The 22,887-nt window shown below is 45.8% G+C and overlaps 1 protein-coding gene across 2 annotated transcripts in view; it reads right to left on the bottom strand.

Moving 5' to 3' along the window:
• Window positions 1-22,887, bottom strand: part of GRIK3 (glutamate ionotropic receptor kainate type subunit 3) — a 230,976-nt gene that overhangs the window by 103,350 nt on the left and 104,739 nt on the right. For both annotated transcript variants that reach the window (XM_008167098.4, XM_065577204.1), the window contains exons 2-4: window positions 6,224-6,400; window positions 1,876-2,133; window positions 215-396 (exon numbers count right to left, since the gene is read on the bottom strand). In XM_008167098.4, the coding sequence (XP_008165320.2) occupies window positions 215-396; window positions 1,876-2,133; window positions 6,224-6,400 (617 nt within the window). The remainder of the gene's footprint in view (window positions 1-214; window positions 397-1,875; window positions 2,134-6,223; window positions 6,401-22,887) is intronic.

Here is a 22,887-nt window from a genome sequence, read left to right on the forward strand (position 1 = left end):
AAGTCGCTTTAACTATAGCCTCAGAACATTGCCCAAAAGAGCCTAAGCAAAGCATTTGCCACTGCAAAAGTCCCATATTTATTGTAAAGGACGTTACCTGCAGGGGTACACCACAGATGTCTCAGCTGAATTATCATCCTTGCATGAGCATGAATTCCCAGGGGCTTCCCACCTTCCAAAGGACCCCTCCTGCGGCAGCCCCTCCGGAGCTCACCTGTTTGAGAATCTGAGCTGCCATCAAGTGGTTGCAGTCGAAGATGATGCGGAATTCCCGGCCTCTCTTCATCTCCTTCAGCAGGGGCCTGGCATCCTCCGTGTCGATGGGCAGCTGGCGGATCTTCAGCCGGATGTTGTACCTTGATGGGGCCATGATAAGCTCCTGCAGCCGTATCAGGCCTTAGAGAGCAGCATTTCAAAAAGACAAAACCCACAGCATTATCAGGGCGGGCTGCTCTTGCCAGCAGCGGGTCCCTTCCACATCCACTGGGCTCCGGGTTCCTCCACACACTTTTACTGGGCAACTGTTAATTTTCATTCACAATTTGATTTCACAAAATAATTTCCCTTCCCCCCTCCACCCCCCAATATTTAGCATTTTTTAAATGTCTACCGAAATAAAGGATGCAGCTGGGCTGCGGTTTTAAATTTCAACCACATCTACGGCAATTGTTTTCCAACTTTTACTGTATCAGAAACCCCATTCCTAATAACCCACCTTCCATCTAGCTGAGATCTAACCAGGATGCGCCCTTCCCCCTACCATTTGGCCATGTGGCATTAGCAGGACAGTCATGACCCCCTACAGCTTTGGGGTCATGCCCCTGCAAATTAAGAGCCTGTGTTCCAGGGAAAAGAGAGAGCTTGACAACCAGCCAGCCAACAACTCCAAAATCTGTTTCATTTACTGTGTATAGATTAAAAAAGAAAAAAAAGTCCAATTAACTGAGACTTGGGTCAAACCGAGTCTTTAGGGGCAATTAATTCCAACCTGAAGAGAAGAATCTTGTCTCTATCATATTATATTACGGCCATAACTGTGGGCAGAAAAAGAAAATAATCGGAGACTTTCTTTCTACCCATGCACTCATTTCTTTCCTCTGGAGAAAGCACAGCGCCGTGCGGGCCACAGCTGGTTAAAGTTAGTGGGATCTAGCGGTGCAAGAAGAAACCCAATAGAAGGCCGTTGCAAAGGAGGGAGAGACAATGACAAGTGTCCTCGTGCAAAATGGAAGACGTGCATTTGAACATGTCACGGAGGGGAATATACAGGGAGCCACATTAGTCAACAGCAATGTCACACGGCATTCTTCTCAGCACTTCCCCTAAGGAAACTAGCTGGTTTCGTGAAATTGTCTTGAACAAGCGACCCAACATGATTTTATCTTTAGAACAGGTGCTTTGCTGGGCTTTGTTCCCCTATCATCAGCTCCCTCTACCTGCAAACGTCTGAAAGGTGCATTCTATGGTATGAGCCAGACAACAAAGGCTTTGTAGGCTCAGTTATGCCATTGGCGGGAGCTTTGTGCCCTCAGTGGCAAAACTACCTGCCAAATTCTCTGCTCATGTAAATTGACACTGCGCCGCTGCCTTCAGTGAAGTGGCACCAGTTTACACTGGCAGAGAACTTCATCCTTCATCTGGCCCTCGTCAGCAGCCGTGGTGATGAAGGCTAGCCCCATTGACAAGTCTGTAAAAGCTTTAGACATATTCCAAATAACCCTGTGCGCTTCTGCTGTGAGTTCATGAGGAATTCGGATCTGTCCGTGAGGACTCGTCTCACTGCACATAACACGATTTTACTCCACCAGGGCACATGGGAAAAGTCCCGAAACCGAACCCACAATAAATGAGCTGCTTCGCTCCCCCTTCACCTACCTGTACTGTCATCATAAACAACGGTAGCTGACCTCCATTTCAAATACTGTACAAGGTCCAGAATGGCCTGGCTGAGAGAAGCATAGTCGGGGTAAAGGTTGACATAGAAAGTGTCCTTGTTATCCAAAGGGTGATGCTTCCACCGAAGTTGTATATGGGGGACTTCCAGTGCATTGCAAATAGACTGAACAGCATTGGTGCAGGAGCCTTGAGAAGGCCCGAATATTGCTACAACCCCCAGGGCGAGCTGGTCACAGGCTGGAATAGAAAGGGATCGAGGCTGTCAATACACCAGACAATATCCCTCCTGGGACTGATTAACACTGGGGGAGGCAAGCCCATGCAGAGCGTGTCACTAATTCAGTCCTGTCACAAACAGCAAAACTCTGGTGCTCTGTCTTGGCACATGGAGAGAGATAGAGCGGCATGTATGGGGATGGATGGACAGACAGACAGAAGCCTCTGGGTACCAACCAAAATATAAATATTAAAAAAGAAAGGAACAGAGAGGAGAGGCAGAGAGGCAGGTAAGGTTCCATAGACAGACGAGAGATGACAGGTCAGGTTCTAGATCAAGGAATGATTATCCAAGCCTGATACAGCTGAGGGAATGTACAAAGTCTTGAGATTTTCGGGATTTTTTCCTTACGCACAAATCTTTCATTTTTTAATCCCAGCTCTGCATGGTAATAACATTGACTGGTCTTTAGTTAATGGCACTATCCTATCAACAGCGCTGGGTCACAGAGCCCTCTCCTATCTCATAAAGAGTGACCATAAAGCCAAGCTCCAGCGATGAGACATTCTCCGAGGCCTGACTGCCACCTTCACCTACTCCAAGCAGCCCTTAGCAAGGAGTTCCGTTGATCTTTGCAGAATTACTTGCAGGAGTAATTACTACATAAGGCGATTGAGAACAGAATTAGGCCCTGCAGTGATGGTCACTTGGGCAGCGACTGGTATAAATATAGAGCTGGGCAAAAAATTCCCACTGAATTGTCTTGAAAATGAAAATTGGCTTTTTGACAAAACTGAAATTTTCATTAAAAACGTCAATTTTCTTCTAAATTTTGCATTAAAAAAATTGAAAACCTAAGATATGGGAGTTTGGGGTTTGGGATTTTTAAAGAAAAACCTGAAATTTTCACAGAAAAAGAAACCACTTATTTCCCAATCAGCTCAATATGAAAAAGGATTGATTCCTATTTGCATGATAAACAATGCCCGTTTTTCCAGGCTCCCTACTGGTTTGAATCCCATGCGACTGAAACTTACCATAGCCATTGGCGGTCTGGAAGCATCTCCCCCACACCTCTCTTTCCATACAAAAATGATCTGTGATTTATTCAATATATTTTCAGTGGCCAGAAAACAGGGGTGGATGGCTGGTGAGATTTTTGGATTTTGGTTTGTAGGTTTCATTTAGTTTACTGTGAATGCATGGTTTAAGCTTAAAACCCAGATATTTTGCAGATGCTTAGCATAGACTGGGGCTTTGACGCCATCGTTACATTAAATAACACGCAAATTATTTCATTCTGAAATGCATACAGCAATTACTTTTTAAAAATAAAATATATTTATCTGTGTCAAGCTCAGCAGTGACCATGGTTTAGACTGAGAGACTTACTAACACTTACAGGATTAACCCTCTAGCCCTTACACACGTGAACAGCCCCTTTCTATTGGGATGCCAGCTGACACGGAGCTCAGCGAGGCCAGTCACCCCGCCGGAATATCAGGCCCTTGCTTGCATGCTTTGCTGCATGGGGACTGGATTGAGGATTGAGCCCCATAGCAAGGTATTGTACTCCTCCATCCTGCTCTGCTCCGAGAGTTATCAGATATATGGTGACATCCTGACTCCACTGAAGCCAGAAAGTTTTGCCACAATGGGGCCAGAAATTCAATCATATTTGGTATGGAAGTGACACCAGGGGTCACCAGAGGGGACAGAACTCCAAATCTTCAGTACAAAAAGCATAAGGCTCAAAGGACTAGGTCTGCTAGCCGTTGGCAGTACTAGGTTCTTATCCTCTGTGTAGGGAAACCACTAGATAAATTACCAAATGAAATAAGCTGGCCTTTATGGGCCTGGTCCAGTACGAGCATCTCAGACAAAAGGCTCTCGGAAGTCAGTGGAAGTTCTCTCTGGTGTAATGATTGGGGTGCTAATGAACTGAACGTCATCACCTGTGTTATAAACATCGCACCGAGACTGTGCAGAAGCTTGCATCTTGTGGTGTACAAGCTACATTCCATTTGGTAAGGCAGAAACCACACTGCTTCCTGCCAGGTAGGGAGTGTGCGCACATACATGGTCACTTGCACACTCACGTATGCACGCGCACAAGTGCCCCTCCTTGGTTCCTGTGTGGTTTAACATCCAGCAAAAAATTAATGCTTCAGTGAAGATAAACATGATACTTACACTTCAGCCTAGCACAGTGCAGGGGTCACAAAACCTAGGGGAACTTCCAAGATAAAACCCCCTGAAAAAAGCAAATATCAGCCTTGATTCCTGGTAGACTCTGTGACAATCAGTTACCAGCTTTGTCTATTGATGCCGCTCTGGTCTGTGAATTCGGACAGAGTCATACTTTTGCTGAGCAGGTTTCCCCCACCCCAACCCCCCCCCAGCTGAAGCTAATCCATCACCTTCACAAGCTGACAGGTCAAACACAACCAGAGCACTTGCTGTGCCATTCAATTTCTCCCTCCCGCCCTCCGGACCTCACTCCCTCGCAGCTCAAATCAACTGGCATCCAATAACCAGAACGACTTGCGGCGGTGGGGCGAAGGGAGGTGCAATCCCACTATACTAGAAATAGGTGGTGGGCAGACCAACTCTTCCATGTTTATCCAATTTCTAAGCTTTTAGGGTCCGCCATTACTATTCCACACTTCTGTGCTTTTAAAAAGTTCACCAAACCGTCACCTCCAACATTATAGCACATCCACACAAACCACAACAGGCAAGCAGCATTTAATAACGGCACAACCCATCATTTCAATGCTCATGGTTTACCCTTCTTTTTGTGTGTGTGTGGGGGGGTGGGAGGATAGGGGGACTCTGTTTCATTGGATAGAGTTCTCAGTCTTTACCTAGCAATGCAAATGCACCAGGAAGTGGCATATTAATTAAACATGAAGGAGAGGCTTAAAAACATAACTTTATTTACTTGTCATAGTCCATTAATATCACGTCTAAGTGGAGCTGCTCAAGAGCCTTGCAAACTTTCGAGTTGGAAGAGAAATAGGTTAGCTGCCTAGGGTTAGCGGGTGGAGGAGTTGTACAGTCTAGTGACCGGCCTAGAATAAGGAGCTGGGAGATGCATGGCTGAGCGTCTGATTTACAAGGCTTTTGATCTGGAATTCACTTGACCGCTTGGTGCCTCAGTCAACTCAGCTGTAGAAACAGGCAATGGACCTGCACATACTGGGTGCTACAATGGTCCTGAGGATTCTAGGAAAAGATATTCATAAAATCCAGTAAAGTGGTGGCCACTTTCCACCTGAAGTGGGAGAATCCCGACGAGTGAGAGTCAGGATTATTTTAGTTTCTGCCATCAACACCTTTGGTGGCATCTTGGAATTTCCTATTGCAGGAAGTTCAAGTACATGGAAACATCTGCATGAAAAATACAGTGGGCTTCAACACCTGTTCCTTTGTGTGTTTGTTTTAATAAAGAAACTAGTGCACAGGCTACAGAAGACAAGGAAGCTCGAGTCTGGCTGGCTTGAGGCTCCTGAAACTGTCCACCTTTTCTCACTGTGGTCAGGTTATTTCAAAAATATGGACCTGTGTGTAAGCCCCAATTCAGAGAAAGCAATGTGAGCAGCTCTGAATGCAGTGATTACTCAGATTCCTCTGGGAGATGCAGGGCCAAGATTTTATGGGGTCTACCTGTATCAGTGGAACCCAGTGTTGTTAACCTTTGGCACACTGTTATAGCATTCCAGGTAGGTTCTAATCTCCCTCCCTGCCATGCACACCAGGTCATGTACTTCCAGGAAGGATGCTGCCAAAGGTGGCATCCAAGTGGGTATATGCATGATGTCTCCAGCAGTGCCTTGTTACCATCGCTGATCGCAGTACTCGTAAGAGATTTATTTTTGCCACATGCATATATCAGTCACTTGTAGGTGATCTGAACCTTAGCAGCTTCAGCTGACATGGAGTAAAATGAAAATGGGTAGAAGAGATGACATTTTTAAAATAAATAATTAAATAAAGCCGTTAAAGACCTTCAAGCTCCTGGCTACATGTTCAACAGGTGAGCAGAGAGCAGTTGGCCTCTGCTCCAGCCAATTCTTCACCAGATGGAGAAACATGCTATCTACTTACCTTTCTTAGTGGCTTCAAAGCTGTCGTGGAAGTGTATCCTCTGAATGTCATAGGTTAATGTTGTGTTAGGCAACAAAGTTCTATTTCTATTGATAATATTGGCAGAAAATCTAAAGGCTTGCTCCTCGGCACTCATAACCTGGGCGTTGGGGCCATCTGCATACTCGAAAATTCCTCCTGCAAGACAGGACCAAAATAGTTACCAACAACATGAAGGTTCAGGAGCACCCTCTTCCACAGCGTGTCCAGAGACAAACTCCTGGGAAAAGCCGACACATTTCAAAGCTACATTAGGGCTACCGCCAGTGGTAAAAAAAGAAATAGGTAAACTAATCTCCCTTTACCCGCATTTATGCTCAACTACACTACTGGCTACAGCCATGTCTCCCCTGGATTTATCAGCGAGTGGGAACTTCCATATCTTCCAAACTGCATGGGGGGGCCTCTCTCAATTTCCCTAGGAAGCTCAGGGGAGTTTGGGAGCCCAGCCGCCCACTGCTGTGTGCATGATTGTGCACATTCTGTTTTGACTTGAGCACCCAGCCCAGAGACGGCAGGCAGGGAAGCCAAGTCAGATTCTGGCGACACCTAAAAACAAGAAACGGGGCCTCTCTGGGAAGGAGGGTTTCCCTGGTTCCCCTTTTACTGCTGGGGAGATGCTGGTGGCTTATGTTGGGGCTGAAACCAGGAATGCTCCGAGATAGTAACAATTCTGGAAATATTTTGTCGTAAGTTTCTCTCTCCCTATCCCGCCCTGTTTTGCCATCCCCCACTTTCCTTCCCCTTCCCCTTCCCCTGACTAGCTGAGAGGTTGAAATTTTTTTTCCATTTAAACAAAAGGCATTTTGACTACTATAAATATTTTTGTTGGACATTTTTGATTTGGTCAAAATATTTGTTTTTTCATGAAAAACTGGAAACTGCAACATTTTCAGTAATTTTTTTCAGTTTTTGATTTAAATGTTTGGTTTTCACAATCAAACAATTACAATTTTAATACATTTTTTGTTTGTGATTTTGGTTTTCAAAATCTGCTGAAAATTGAAACATTTTCAAATGAAATTAAGAAAAACACATTTAAGAAACCGTCCCATCAAACAGAATTGATATTTTCCAACCAGCTGTTGCTAGGAGGATAAGTGGGTGTGGAGCATAAGGAGAGCTGGTCAGGAATTTTCCAACAACATTTTTTTCTGCTGGAAAACACCAATTTGTCAAAACCAAAACTGTTCAAAGGAAAGGGTCAGTTTCACTGAATCTCCAAATTTGAAAAAAAAAAAAAAAAAAAAAAAAAGTTTCAAAGTCATCAAAATGGGAAATTTTGACATTTTAAAAAATAATTTTTTGCTTTTCAAGTTGTTTTGAAACAACATTTTGTTTTGAAATTTTAGCTAATTTATACTAAACAAGAGTAAACTTTTTTTAAAAAGGTCAAAATTAAACCAAAATGAAATTTTGTTCACCTTATTGGTTCACAATTTTTTTTCCTTTTAAGATTTTGAATTTTTGTCCCCATTTGGAACAGAATTTTTTTTTTTCTCCTGAAGCAGTTAAATCGTTTCCCACCCTGCTCTAGTGCAGAGTTCTGGGAACAAAGTCTGGAGCCTTTAAATTCTAAGTCACCAATTTGAACATGGTTCAAGTTGACAGTGACCAGGAATTGCTGCCTTGGCTTCCCCTTCTGGGCCCTATCTCCTGCCATGCTGTGATGTCTTATGTCTTAGATTCTCCACCAATGAAGCAATCAGTGTGTTGACTTTTACCATACACCGTTATTGTGAATAATGCAGAATTATAATTAATATAAGAATTGGGAGTGAAATCTCCAGCTGCTTTCTGCTCATCCTTAAGTTCCCTCTTTGTCATTCCTTATTTTTAGTTTCCTCTGCCCCATCTTTTTTTGTCCTCGTTGAATTTGGCTCTCCAAGTCCTTAGTTCAGACAAGCAGAAACTTCTGAGTTTGCCTACAACTACAGCCTGCACTGCTCAATAATGCACGGCTTGAACGCATGCTCTTCCATGTTTGGAAATTGTTAATGCCATTACATTTCCCCAACGGCAGCGAGCTCATGTCATGGTATCGCTTGCTTTCTTGGCTCTGCATTTGTAAGTCTTGTCCTCAATTCCCCACTGGCAGCCTCTCTAATTGAAGTGACTGAGTGAGGGCGTAAATTATGTAATTGTATATCCTTGTCTCAGCAATGTAGGAACAATCTTTTGCCCCTAAAGAGCCCTGGTAAGACACACAAACCTGACTCTGTGTGATAACACGCAAATCAAAACACTTAATGAATGAATGAGCTCCGCAAATGCAGCTGGTAACAGATGGTCTCCAGGTTCAATAGCTGGAAGCAAGCCTTCCTCTTTGATTTAGGAAAGCCTTTACAATGTTTCGTTATAGATGGCAGACACCTTATCAGCTCTATTGGTATTTAAGAAACTACATGCCTCCTCCTTCCAGGTCCAAACCACACTGTCTATACATGTTTATATTAATTTGGTGCTGGTCAAGAGTGCCAGGCTGATGGCAGCTGGGACTGAAGCCCCTAGGAAGATGTATATACAGCAAGTAAACAGCCCCTTAGCCTGAGTCAGCAGACACAGGCCAGCCCCGGGTGTTTAATTGCAGTGTAGACATTCCCTAATTCATCCACAGGCCAGTAACTTAACAGGTCAAACTTCCCCCACACCATGTTTAAAATGGATCAAGGGAAAGATTTTTCTGCACAATATACTGTGACAGACCCAGACCAGTGGGGTACAGGAGTCTGGTAGAGGCAAATATACTGGTCACTGGATAAGTAGTTTTCTGTTCCCTGAGTGACCAGAGCAGGGGCTGCACTAGAGTAATCAGGAACCTGCTAGAACCAGTTAAGGCAGGCAGGCTAATTAGGACACCTGGAGCCAATTAAGAAGAAGCCTCTAGAATCAATTAAGGCAGGCTAATCAGGGCACCTGGGCTTTAAAAAGGAGCTCACTTCAGTTTGTGGTGTGAGTGGGAGGAGCTGGGAGCAAGAAGTGCAAGGAGGACTGAGGAGCACAAGTGTTATCAGACACCAGGAGCAAGGTCCTGTGGTGAGAATAAGGAAGGTCTTTGGAGGAGGCCATGGGGAAGTAGCCCAGGGAGTTGTAGCTGTCATGCAGCAGTTATAGGAGGCACTATAGACAGCTGCAGTCCACAGGGCCCTGGGCTGGAACCCGGAGTAGAGGGCAGGCCTGGGTTCCCCCCAAACCTCCCAATTGACCTGGACTGTGGGCCATCCCAGAGGGGAAGGTCTCTGGGCTGTTCCCCAACCCACATGGTGAATCTCTGAGGCAAGAAAATCTGCCAATAAGTGCAGGACCCACCAAGATAGAGGAGGAACTTTGTCACAATACATTCAGCTTGTGAACATCATGGCCACAAGATGTCACTGAGGCTAAGAGCTTAGCGGGATGCAAAAAAAAAAATAAAAAAAATGGAGCATTTATATGAATAGCAATAATGTCCAGAGTTGATATAGCAAGGATTCAAAAAACAAACACACGCTTCACCCAGTTTTGGAAGGGCTCTTAACTCTCCTGCTTCAGGGCATAACCAGCTTCTAAAGATTGGAGGACAGGAAGGAAATTACTCTAAGGGCAGGTTATCAGTTTCTTATACCCTCCTCTTTGACAGTGGGCAGCACCAGCTGCTAGAGACAGGACACTGAACTAGGTGGACGCATGATTTTATTGAATTTAGGGCAGATAATTCTTATGTTTTACAGATGACATAAAAATTGGTACCAAGTATCAGAGGATTAGTCATGTTAGTCAGTATCCACAAAAACAACGAGGAATCTGGTGGCACCTTAAAGACTAACAGATTTTTTGGGCATAAGCTTTCGTGGAAAAAAAACCCACTTCGACGCCATGCATCTGAAGAAGTGGGTTTTTTTACCCACGAAAGCTTATGCCCAAATAAATCTGTTAGTCTTTAAGGTACCATAAAAATTGGGGTAGTGGTCAACAATGAAGAGGACTAGTCAGCACTTCAGAACGATCTGGATCGCTTGGTAAACTGGGCGCAAGCCAACGATATGCCTTTTAATACAGCTAAATGTAATGTACTCATCTAGGAACACAGAATGCAGGCCGTGCTTACAGAATGGGAGACTCTATCCTGGGGAGCAGAGACACTGAAAAAGATCTGGGCATTGTGGTAGATAATCAGCTGAATACAAGCTCCCAATGTGACACTGTGGCCAAAAGAGCTAATGCAATCTTGGGATGCAGAAAACAGGGGAACATCGAGTAGCAGCAGAGAGGTTATTTTACCTCCATATATGACACTGGTGCGACCACTGCTGGAGTCCTGTGTCCAGTTCTGGAGCCCCCAATTCAAGAAGGATGTTGATCAATGGGAGAGGGTTCAGAGAAGAGCCACGAGAATGATTAAAGGGTTAGAAAACCTGCCTTATAGTGATAGACTGAAAAAGTTCAATCTACTTCTCTTAACAAAGAGAAGACTAAGGGGTGACTCGATTACACAGCTCTTCAGTCTAAGCAGAGAAAGAAATAACATGATCCCATGGCCAGAGGGTGAAGCTAGACAAATTCAGACTGGAAATAAGGCATAAATTTTTAACAATGAGGGTAATTAACCATTAAAACCATTTGCCAAGGGCTGTGGGGGATTCTCCATCACTGGCAATTTTTAAAATCAAGATGGGATGTTTTTCTAAGAGCTCTGCTCTAGGAATTATGTCGGAGATGTTCTCTGGCCTGTGCTATATAGGAGGTCCGTCTAGATGATCACAATGGACCTTTCTGGCCTTGAAATCTATCAATCTATGAATGTTCCTACCACCCCCAACCATCAACAGCCCATCTCTAGAGGTGTTCAGTCTCCCTGGCTAATTCAGTCCTTTGCTTCTGTTGACATCATGGTGATGATGATTGTGAATACATGGTCATTAGGGCCTGCTCTGGGACGTTTCCCTGTGAAATAGAAGCACAACCCTCTGGCAATAACCTCTGGTCACTGCCAACTGGGGACAGGTGCAACCAAGTGACCTTGGAAACGCTATCCACAGTCCTCAATGCTGTACGGTCCCCTTATTCTGAATTTCCTGACCCCTAGATCCTTGTCCTCTAGCAGTGCTTGCTCCTCTTGTATCTCAGACAGGAATATCGGCAGCATGTGGCCGTTTTAATGTACTGTTCTGCTCAGCCAGCAAAGGGTGTCCCTTCCCCAACCCAAGGGAGGCTCCCGTGAGCCTACACGCCAGACTGCTGCTTGGAGTTCTCCCTCTCGTTCCCTTTTTATCCTGTGAAATATTTATAGGGCCACAGAGCCCTTCTCCATCCCAGCAAAAGCGAAACTCCACCTCATTGACATTAATTATTCAGTATCTATCGTCAGGAGTATCTCTCATTCAAACATCACATTAAAAATACCCAGCTACGAAAACCCTTCACTCTGCGAGATGGCATCCCATCTGCTCCCTTGGCCCAGCCAGCCAGGCCAAGCAACCTAGTGAGACCAGCTCAGCCTCGCACTGCCACAGCAGCTTGGAAGTCAAACGGGGAACAGCTTGTCAGGGCGCTGATCTGACCAAGTAAACAATTACAGAGCGCTCTGAATGAAGGGGCAGCCAGGGGCCAGATACTGGGGTGGGGCAGCAGGAGCAGGAGAGGTGCATGGTGGAAGGGCAGGGGGGACATTGATGCTTAGTTATTTATGCCATTACAAACAGCAGAGAACAGCAAATGTGCAGAGGGGAAGGGATGAGGCTCACCAATGGCTTTGTCACTCACTCGCTCTCTGCTCTTGGGCAGCTCATTTTCTTGGCCCTCTTCGTGCCTCAGTTTCCCCATGTTGCACATGGGGATAGTGACACTTTGTATGTACATATAGGAGGATCCCAGAAACTGTTCATACACGAGTGGATCATTCAAGTATGCAAAGTTACTCCCAGGCATAAGCATTTGCAGGATTGGGGCCTTAATTTGTGCTTCTGAAGGCAAGGACTTACCTTTATCCAAGTCTGCACTGCGCCAAAAGCACAGATATTACTGTAGAAATAATGAACAATAATAAAAATAAAACCCATTGGTGTGGCTCATCCCTGCCCCTTCGCACAAAGGTTTTCAACCCAGCACGTTTCAGCAGCAGGATTTTGTTCTCTAGCATTATGCTGAAGTGAACTGGCTTCATGTTGCATTGATTAGCAAATGGCTGACGTTGTGTTTTCGCCCAGCTCAGAGCTTTCAGAGTTGGTTCTGAGTGTGTCTTATTGTGATAGAATACAGTAGGATTCGGTATGCGGATTTTCAGTGTTTGATCCCAAATAAATTAACACTCCAGACATCCATTTGGATAGAAGAGGCTTTACTTCAAGAAAGGATTCTCTGTGCAACCACCCAGCAACTTGAATTTAGTGCCAGGCGATGAGAGAGGAGACAGGCACAGCTAATATATTTCTGATTACAGTGCTGGCTGAAGAACGCATTGGGACAGAGGCAATGTGAAATATACCTGCATTTGCTAAGGTGTTAGAGAGAGCCAACAGGTAGCAATATATGACCGAATAATCTTTTACACAGAGACCTGGGGCGGGGGGGAGGGGTGAACAACTGGCGACAAATCTCTTCAGTCTAATCAAATGTGCCGAAAAGAACAACTACTGTACATCCATTTGGAAATTCCCTGTTGCCTTTTCCCCTGGATTGGCGTGGTTTCCTCTCTTAGCTCCTGTGTCTTTTCTTCACATACGTTCTTCACAATCATTACTTACAGAGCCTAATAACTAGCTTGGGAAGGGTTGATTAATGTATAATCTTCATCGTGATTACACAGTGTAATTGGCATTAATTTGGAGAGCCAGCTAATTATGAAAATAATTGTCACAGCTTTTCCATTTTAATAAAATGGGGAAATGGGCTTGCACTATTGAGAGAAGTGGGGATACAGTAATAGCGTGTGGAGCCCAGGGTTTGTTCCATGGACACCTGGCACTTGAGGTGAGTCGGGGCAAAGACAATCTTTCAGGGTTGCAATAAGAAAAACTAGCATCCGAAAAGAAATAACCTTAGGAAAATATCCTGAAAACCAACCTCCGCTCACCGTTCCCCTGAGTAACAAACCACAGTGAGGTCAGTCTCAGCTCAGCCACCCTCAGAACAAACACTCGTTAATATTTCAAAGCAGAGTTTTCCCCCTTGTTCACGTTGTGTGAAACAATCCTTCTCACCACCAGTGAAGCAGTGAGAACTGAGGCTCTCAGAAGTGCCCAGAAAAGCCAAACAGTTTTCATTCCTGACCTCGCTGTGATTTTATTTTTAAAAGTAAACAAACAAGGCTGGTGGGGGTGGGGGAAAGGAAGGAGGTACGCACCGGTTTTTCTTTCCCTGAAGATGGATATTTGCCAATTTTGCAGTAAATAACACTAACACATGGAGGACAAATTTGGCATTTTTACTCAAAAGTCAGTAAAAATGGTGAAATGCTGCTTGGTGAGATGCACATTTGCACATGAAAATATCAGCTTGTGCACGTGAATACTCTAGGAGAGTTAATTAGCATGTTCACGTGGTGCTAGCGTTAATTGCATTGGCCAGACCTAGCTCTCGGCGTGGTCTAAATCCTGATCTCTGTAATAGCTAGTGCAACACAATTCGCTTTATTATTATGTATGTGTACTCCAGTAGTACCTATAGGCTTCAGTTGAGATCAGGGCCCCACGGTGGAAGAAGTTGCACAGACACATAGTAAGAAACAGATTCTGCCTCAAGTTGCTAGTGATATAAGTAGTAACACAGACAATGAGTGAAAGTCAGCTGTCTGTGTTTCCCCTAGGTTTCACGTGGGTGTCCTTCCTGGTCTTTTGACAAGAACTTCACCATGACTTTGCTCAGATGAAGAAAAAAATTGAAGTCAATGGACTGTAAAAGAATCAGCAATAAAAAGGTATCCGCTTTTATGGATTGACTATAAATACACGTCATATGAAACACCAAAACTAAGGGTCCTTTAGTGGTGATGTATTTCTCTACAGCATTTCCCACCGCCACCCTATTTTAAAAAGTGTTCGAGATGTCTTGGAGATTAATTGAGTTACTGTTCACTTGATTTACTGCTAACAGCCTTTTCACAGTGTTACCTCCTTGTCTATTCAGATCACAGCTGCTCATCTTCCCCCTTCCTTTGCCTCCTATGGCTTTGCAGGCAGATAAAAGATGGCTGTGCTGAGGTCTCTCACCCACTCAGCTCGATTTCAGGCTTACAGGGATGCTTTGCAACATCTTCCTGATAAGCATGACAGTATTGGCTGCCTACCTGATCCCAGAAGGGACCATGCCATTGCCCTGGGTGGTCAGTGATGCTCACAGATCTCACGCCGCAATGCAATGGATTGGTTCACATTTATGAAGGTTGAACGGCCACAGGCACAGAGTGTTTGCAATTCTACTTGTAAGCAATTTTGAGGTAGGGGCCCTCTTTTAGTTCTGTTTGTACTGCGCTTAGCACACGGAGGTTCTGGCTGGAACTCCTGGGCATCACAAGACTACAGATAATAATAGTAATAACAACTCTCTTCTGAGGCACAGTACAGTGCTGAACACGCTTTTCCACCCTGGTGACCCTGGCTCAAATCCCATTGCCAGTGAGCATTCAGTAAAATCACACCAGGCTTTGCGGACACTTGTTCTGATCACCAAACCTACACCAGTCTCTGCCCAAGAAAGGCCCAGAGTTAGGCTAGCCAGGGTAAGGACTGGGGGGTGTATTTGCAGCAGGGGTGAATAAAGGGTAGGTGGTTTTGGCTTTGAAAAACATAATAAGTTCAGTTTTTCCTTTACTAAAGCTGAGGTTCTGGGTGGTTTGAATGCAAAGCTCCAGAGAGAGGAATGGTCCATGTCCTGTGACCAACGCCAGCTCCAGTTCTGCTTCATCTCAATTTCAAAGGAACAAACTATTTTAAGCCAAGAGAGGATGGATTTAGTTCTTTTGCCAAAATGTAGCCAGGCATGTTTTGGTGATCAGCTAAACTACTGAGCATGTGGGCAAGACTCACCAGCCAGACATCCAGGAAAGAATTCTCTGTAGTAACTCAGATCCCACCCCATCTAACATCCCAGCACAGACCATTGGGCATTTTTACCGCTAATAGACAAAGATCAATTAATTACCAAAATTAGGCTATCCCATCATACCATCCCCTCCATAAACTTATCAAGCTTAGTCTTGAAGCCAGATATGTCTTTTGCCCCCACTGCTCTCCTTGGAAGGTTGTTCCAGAACTTCACTCCTCTGATGTTTAGAAACCTTTGTCTAATTTCAAGTCTAAACTTCCTGATGGCCAGTTTATATCCATTTGTTCTTGTGTCCACATTGGTACTGAGTTAAATAATTCCTTTCCCTCCCTGGTATTTATCCCTCTGATATATTTATAGAGAGCAATCCTATCTCCCCTCAGCCTTCTTTTGGTTAGACTAAACAAGCCAAGCTCTTTGAGTCTCCTTTAATAAGACAGGATTTCCATTCCTCGGATCATGCTAGTAGCCCTTCTCTGTACCTGTTCCAGTTTGAATTCATCCTTTTTAAACATGGGAGTCCAGAACTGCACGCAGTATTCCAGATGAGGTCTCACCAGCGCCTTGTATAACGGTACAAACACCTCCTTATCTCTACTGCATACTACATATGGCCAGGCAGACTGCAAGTATGCAGGCAGACAACTACTGCAGATTGTTATTCCGGAAAGCTGATGTATCTCATTGTATTTAGGAACTTCAGATAGCCACGCGCCACCTATTAGAACAGGCTACTGCTGCCTAAGGATTCAACAGCCTGCGGCTGAACTGCTGATGTTTCTAAACACAAATGAATATAGTCAAAGTTGTCCCCAAAAAGGATATTACATGCTGGAGAAAATGACTTTACAGTACTCAGAAGGCCATGCATTTAATGTCTTTCAGTGCACAATCATGCATCCTGTATCCCATACCAAAAAAGTATGCCTCACTACTCTGTGTCAACAGCTAGTAAGCAAATCATCATATTCCTAGTTAATTCCACTAGGCAACTGGAGAGAATCTGTTATTTGGATGGTAAGTCTATGACGTGTGAGACTGTTCGAATTCATACTCGTTACCAAACTTAGGGAAATATCGAGACTCCAGTGTTACCTGATGAATAATTGTGCCAATAGCGGCAACAGTTTTCCTCCAAGTCACTGCTGGATATGATCCACTCCGTGTTCTTCAAACAGAAATGTCAAGGCATAAAAGCAACTGCATTTGCTAAAATATGTGGTTGGGAGGAAGGAGAACCTAGATCATCAAATATTAATGATGGGAAACAATGTATTTTGTGCCTTATTACATCTGTCTTTGTGTATTTTAAATATCAATCACCAGGCAGGTTAAATACTTAATCAGTTTGTAGGGTTGTTTTTTTGTTTGTTTGTTTGTTTTTGTTTTTTTTTGGGGGGGGGGGGGTTGTGCTTTAAAAGCAGGCTAATTGCTCTCCAGAGAGTGTCAATCTGCAAATGAGAAAATTCAAACTCAACTTCCCTTCTTTTTTTATTTGTCTTATTTTCTGACTATTGAAAGTGTTGCTGGAATTGGGAAGTTTCAAAGGTGAAAAAACTGAAAATGAGATACAAAAATTAATGTTTAAAACTCCTGTTTAAAATCTTGGCTCAAAAGGGATGGATGGAGCAGGTATTTCACAGGGACAGGGAGCTGGCATTAGACACACAGGGAGGTTTGGATGCAAGGAATTGGCAGGTTGTAGCTCTAGCTAAGTTATAGAATCTCAGGGTTGGAAGGGACCCCAGGAGGTCATCTAGTCCAACCCCCTGCTCAAAGCAGGACCAATCCCCAGACCCCTAAATGGCCCCCTTGAGGATTGAACTCTCAACCCTGGGTTTAGCAGGCCAATGCTCAAACCACTGAACTATCCCATCCCCTGAAAACCAGTCCCTCCTTTCAGAGCAAAATCCAGATCCCATGAAACAGCAAAGTCCCGCTGCATCAAAAAGGGCAGTATTGGGCCCAGACACAGCTGGCATGACCGATTCCATTCCCCCCATTCTCTGGCTCATGACAAGACCCACACAACCTCAAAACAGACCAAGCGTCCAGTCAGAATGTGGCTACGGACAACCCAGATGGGATTTAAGAAGGCCCAAGTGAATTAAGTACCCAACTCCCATTGACAAAGGCCATACACTAATACAAAGCAAAAAGATCTTGTTAGCAGCTTGCAGTGCTCTACAGAATGTCTCTCTACACCATTGATTACACCGACGTGCCTTATACATATCATTTCTCTTATACGGATGTCTCAGGACAGGACCCTGTTAACCATATAGGTGTGAGCTGCTTTATGTCTCCCAGGTTAAAACTCGTTTTCTGTGCTTTCTATCCCACCAGTTTAATTCTTGTCTAGTCAAAATCTGGCAGACAAGTTTTCTGGCCCAAAGCCATTTTCCTTAAACGGCTGGTTATTTTTAGCTTCACAGCAGCTAAATGTACAAGAAAGTCAAAGTGTTTCAGGTGTTTTCCAATTTAACAAAACAAACCAGCTTCGTTCTAGGAAAGGGAATTTCAGCAGCCCTTAGTCTGTCGTGTAATCACATACCTTTTTCTCTTTATAAAATCACGGTGTTATTTAGCTTTGAGAAACAGCTGCATTTGATCACACTTTCCCCTCCCCTGCTGACAGTGTTGCTAACACACTTAGACAGTGTCCTGACAGTCCCCTCCATTGATGGCATTCTGGAACAAGCCCTTGTTTTGAAAAAGATCTTCCTGAGGATGCAGAGAGCATTACTTTCTGCAGAGACAACATGGGATGCACCCTGAAGCATTTCCTACACCTCCCATCTACCCTTCAGCCCCAGACTGTGTGTGTTCTCTCAAACGTAGGGCCCGTGGGATTTCCTTCCCTTGCAATTGTTTTCTTTCCTTCTGAGTGCAGGGCTGCTTGTTTTGTCCTTTTCAGCCTGGTTCTATTTTTGTGGTGAAACTGGCAAAAAATTGGCCCTGGGACAACATTCTGATGAGATTGAGTGGGGAAAATGTCTGTTTTCTATGTCAGGGGTTCTCAACCTTTTTCTTTCTGAGCCCGTCTCATCCCCCCCCCCCCCAACATGCTATAAAAACTCCACGCCCCCCCTGTGCCACAATAACTGGTTTTCTGCATATAAAAGCCAGGGCTGGCGTTAGGGGGTAGCAAGCCGGGCAATTACCTGGGGTCCCACGCCACATGGGGCCCTGTGAAGCTACATTGCTCAGGCTTCGGCTTCAGCCTCAGGTGGCCGAGCTCAGGGCCTTGGACATCAGCCCCATGCGGGGGAGGCTTCGGCTTTCTGCCCTGGGCCCCAGCAAGTCTAATGCTGGCCCTGCTTGGCGGTCCCCCTGAAACCTGCCTGCGGCCCCAAAGGGAGCCCCGGACCCCTGGTTGAGAATCACTGCTCTATATGACAAACTGGCAAAACGAGTCTCCAGAATTTAATTTCTCCTAATCCCTTCCTCCAGAATGGCTGCCAGAGAGTCACAGAGCAGCCAACTGGGAAACCGAGTGAAGCCACCAGAGGCTTTGACTCCCCACCCCTCAGTGCTCAGAAGGCAGCAAGGCAGGGATGGGTGCGGCAGTGCTCAGACCGAGGCAGTGCTCTGTATGGCCCCTGGGAAAGGAAGATAATGCTGTTGTGTCCACTCTCAGGGATGGTTTTGAAGATTCACACCTGCAAACCGACCGAGTGACTCAGCAGAAAGAAAATCCCTGTGGTCCACAAGTCCTTCCCTGAGAGTGGAAACAACAGCATTATCTTGGAAGTGAAAATATGAAATAAATGCAGTGACATCAACCCCATCCAAAAGGGAATGAATACACAGATAAGAGAGAAAGAGGCACAATGACTGATCTACTCAAGAATGGCTTTCTCTCCCATCTCTGTGCTCCAAACAGCCATTAGTGTATAACGGGGCCCTGAGCTTAAGTGCCAGGTGAGCTGGAGCTCACCAGTCCCTGCACCCTCATGGCAGCGCAATCGGGTGTCTTCCAAAAGTCACACCGAGCGATTCTGTGGAAGACTCTTTATGAAGCAAGAGGGGAAGATAAAGTCCAGAAGAAGCTGGAAACTCCATCCTACAATTCACCTTTTACTGAGGAGTCCTTTGTGCTGTGTGGGAATTACAAGCACACAGAAGATGCACAAAGGGATCCTTTCCCTGCCCCTCACGCTCAGCCCCACAGCTCACACCTCCTGCACCAACGCATAGGATAGAAGTAAGACCCCTGCAGTAAAACTAACCCAGACTTTACTTCCTGGGGCAGCGGCAGAGATCTGCTCAGCAGCAGCGAAGATCCAGGCTCTTCTATAGGCAATAACTGGAACTTGCTCGTTTTAATTCCTCCACGGCAGAAATTGGAAATGATTCTTAAGGGCATAGATTGGTTTCTTGCTCTGACAGAACAGCAAAGGAACTGAATTCCTGCCCCCTGTACACTTTTAGTGATGATGCATTGGCCCTGTCACGTCAGCTTGGCAGAGCCTAATGTGATGCAACGTGGTCATGTAGCTGATGCAATTTGAGGCTACAAAGGCATGGACTGAATGAAACAGAAACCTGGGGGATCAGCTGCCTGTTACTTACAGGACTGAGCTCTCCGAAGGGGATTCTCCGTGTGAATATTAACGGCTCCCAAGCAGCCCCTGCGTCCGAGACTGGCTTTGCAGGGCTGTGTCACGACTGTAACATCATCGGCACAGTTCTGGTCAGTGTTTTCTTTCTTTTCTAAAGGAAAAAAGATGGGACTTGGGCCTTTCCTGGGGCAGCCCTACATTCTTCTCTCAGAGGGGTGTCTTCTGTCACCTCTACCTGCATTTTCTAAGGGACCAGGGCTTCTTTCCATTAGGACCCCTTCGTGCCACATCAAGGAAGCCAGGGAGGAACGCAGCAGGTCTGGCCACCTTGGACTTTCCCCTGCACAAGGGGAATCCTTGAGTGACATAGACCCAGCCATCACCCCACTGCGTGGGGCCATGAGCAACTGGGTGTATTTGGGAGCAGCCCTGAGGCTCCTGGACAGCCCCCAAGTACGGAGTAAATCTCCTCCCTCCTCAGCTCGCATCCTACCACTGAGCACAACTCAGCTGGAGCGAAGGGACAGACCTGACATGCTTTATTTCTCTTTCCCCAATAGCCTGGCTTGAAAAGAGCTGTGCTGACTAGTGTCCTACTGCTTGGCAAGCATGTGTGGCAGAGAGTGCCTGGAAAATCTACTGGAGACCTGGAGGGAGCGAGTCCAGGGACAGACTCGACAGCTTGCCGTACATCTCACCTGCCCATCACGGGTCCCTGGGCCCTAGCCCCATGAAACCATGTGTTGAAAAGCAGCGGCAGGCTCATGGGATTGGAATGGGAAACCTTCAGGTCCAAGGAAACTGCTCGGGTTCTCCAGCATTCCACGTACCGTACCACAGCTCCCAAGCTGCACGGGCTCTATAAATACACATCAGCATACGGGGCTATCATGTCCTAACCATCGATATACAACCAGTGCCTCGAACTGGGAACCTAGCAGACCGGCTTTATCCTGGATTATGTGAACAGTAGCCAAGGAGGAGTAAATAAGCTGCTTGGGGAAACTACAGAGGACCAGCGCTGCTCACCAAAAACCAACCCCTCGTTGTAAATCCTGGACGCAGGCTCCTGGAAGTAATCTCCAGTCTGGGCTGTTCAGGAGGGAGAAACCTTAAACCCCTCTGCCTGGGGCTGGAGGAAGCCCTCAGATGCTAAGCTCTGTAATATGGGTTCAGGTTTGGTGTGCAGATGGGTACAGCAGAGGCAAACAGACGTGGCCTGTGTCTCCTCACAGCTTTGTGAAACTGGTGCGACGCCCCTGAGGCAGAGAGGCGGGCTGGCCTTGTGGTTAAGGCAGCGGACTGGGACTCAAGAGGCAGGGTTCAGAGTCTGGCTCTGCCACAGACTGTCTTTGAAACTTTGGGCAAATCACCTCATCTCTTTTCTCCTCTCGGTTCACCATCTGAGGCTAAAACCTCAGAGTGGGGGTTCTGAGTGTGAAATAAACCATGCTCTGTGAAGCACTTCGAGTTAAACATTTTATTAAAGCTAATGTTCAAAAAAATTATATAATAAACAGGCTGAGAAAAGAGTGTCTGTCCACCTGGCTATAGTGCTTAGATTATCCACAAATACAAAGTTTGCTTTAAAAGATACATAATCAGCAATAACCCAAATTTAGGTGAATAAATGTAACAATACAGTTTAGATCTACAGTGCTACAGTGATGAAGTGGTCTTCAGTGGAGTCACTTCCCAGTTTTAGATCCTAATCAGGCCTGTTAGCATGCGCTGGTTTCCTGTCTGTCTCAGGCCCTTGGCGAGCCCTCGTCACCTCTGAGCACATCAATCTAACGCATTTTTCCCCACTGAGGCAGGGCAGGGCTGTTCTCCTGCCCCGACGGTGAACTGAGGCTCTGAGACACAAAATAACCTGCACAAGTCCACACAAAGTGTCTGTGAGGGAGCTCGGAAATAAACCCAGGTGTCTCAAGCTCCAGGCTAGCGCCCTACCCTCTGGACCATTCTTCTTCTCTAAACCTTCCTGAATGGAGGATTTTTGTAGCATTTTATTGCCAAGGCAGATTTCTCTAGTCTGGGAGGGGGGTTGGAGAGGAAACGCCGTGGGAACCATCTGCACCAGCAGCATCGGTATTTCACACCCAGCATGTCACTGGGCTCGGGTTCCTTACACCAGTTGGTTTATCCAGAATGCAAGTTGAAAGCCAGAGCACGAGAGCCTGTCTCAAATCATGCTGGCCATTGTGACCGAAAGGTCGGGGAAGCATCGTGGGATAGGACATGCCCAGCCAGCTTCCGCCTCTCTCTAGTTAGCACGATGAACGATTCGTTTCACTTCTGTTCAGCTTGTCCTCCGACCTTGTAACTGTGGGGAAAACACGAGATTGTGTCTGGGCTCCAATCCCAAGTGCACTTAGAAGTGTCAGACTGAAAACCAAATCTTCAATGCTAACAAACCATCTCCCTCCAAGAAGGAGAAGTGAAGTGCTTGTTGCTGGAAACCCTCTCCTCGGCTCGGAGCATAATATCTCCAAGTATCCTCGCGGTGGGTGCATTTTTAAAAGCCTTTCCATGTAAGAGTAAAGTTCAGCACAACACTGAAGATCCGGCAGGCCAGAGAGGTGTTAGCAGCATGACTAAGAGGGTCAGGCAGAGTTACTGTGGATCTCGCCGTCCTTGGGGAAAAGTCTCCATTTATCAGGTGCTGCTTTGCTTCCACACAAGGCCGACCGGAGGAAGGAGAAATCTCGTCCCTCAGGGGGTGCAGCGTTTTCCCTTCCCGGGCCAGGGGGTGACATCAAGGCTGTTGCACAGTGGGATGCATCTCATCACTGCTGCCCGTAGCTCCAAGGAATGGAAAGGTAAGATTGTGATCGCAAACTACAAAATCCCAGGCATTCCCAGCCCCAGGCTCCCGTTCCGTGCTCAGACTCCCTGGGGCAGAGCCGGGAGAGGCCAGGACAACAGCTCCCTGCTAGGCTTCAGTACAAACTGCCACAACTTGCAAATGCAGGTGGCTAAAACGGGGACTTAACTCCCAATTTGGGCACAGAAATAAGTGGGCTGATTTCCAGAGGT

This window comes from Chrysemys picta, chromosome 23 (genome assembly GCF_011386835.1).
Source record: "Chrysemys picta bellii isolate R12L10 chromosome 23, ASM1138683v2, whole genome shotgun sequence".
In the NCBI taxonomy this organism is placed as follows: Eukaryota; Metazoa; Chordata; order Testudines; family Emydidae; genus Chrysemys; species Chrysemys picta.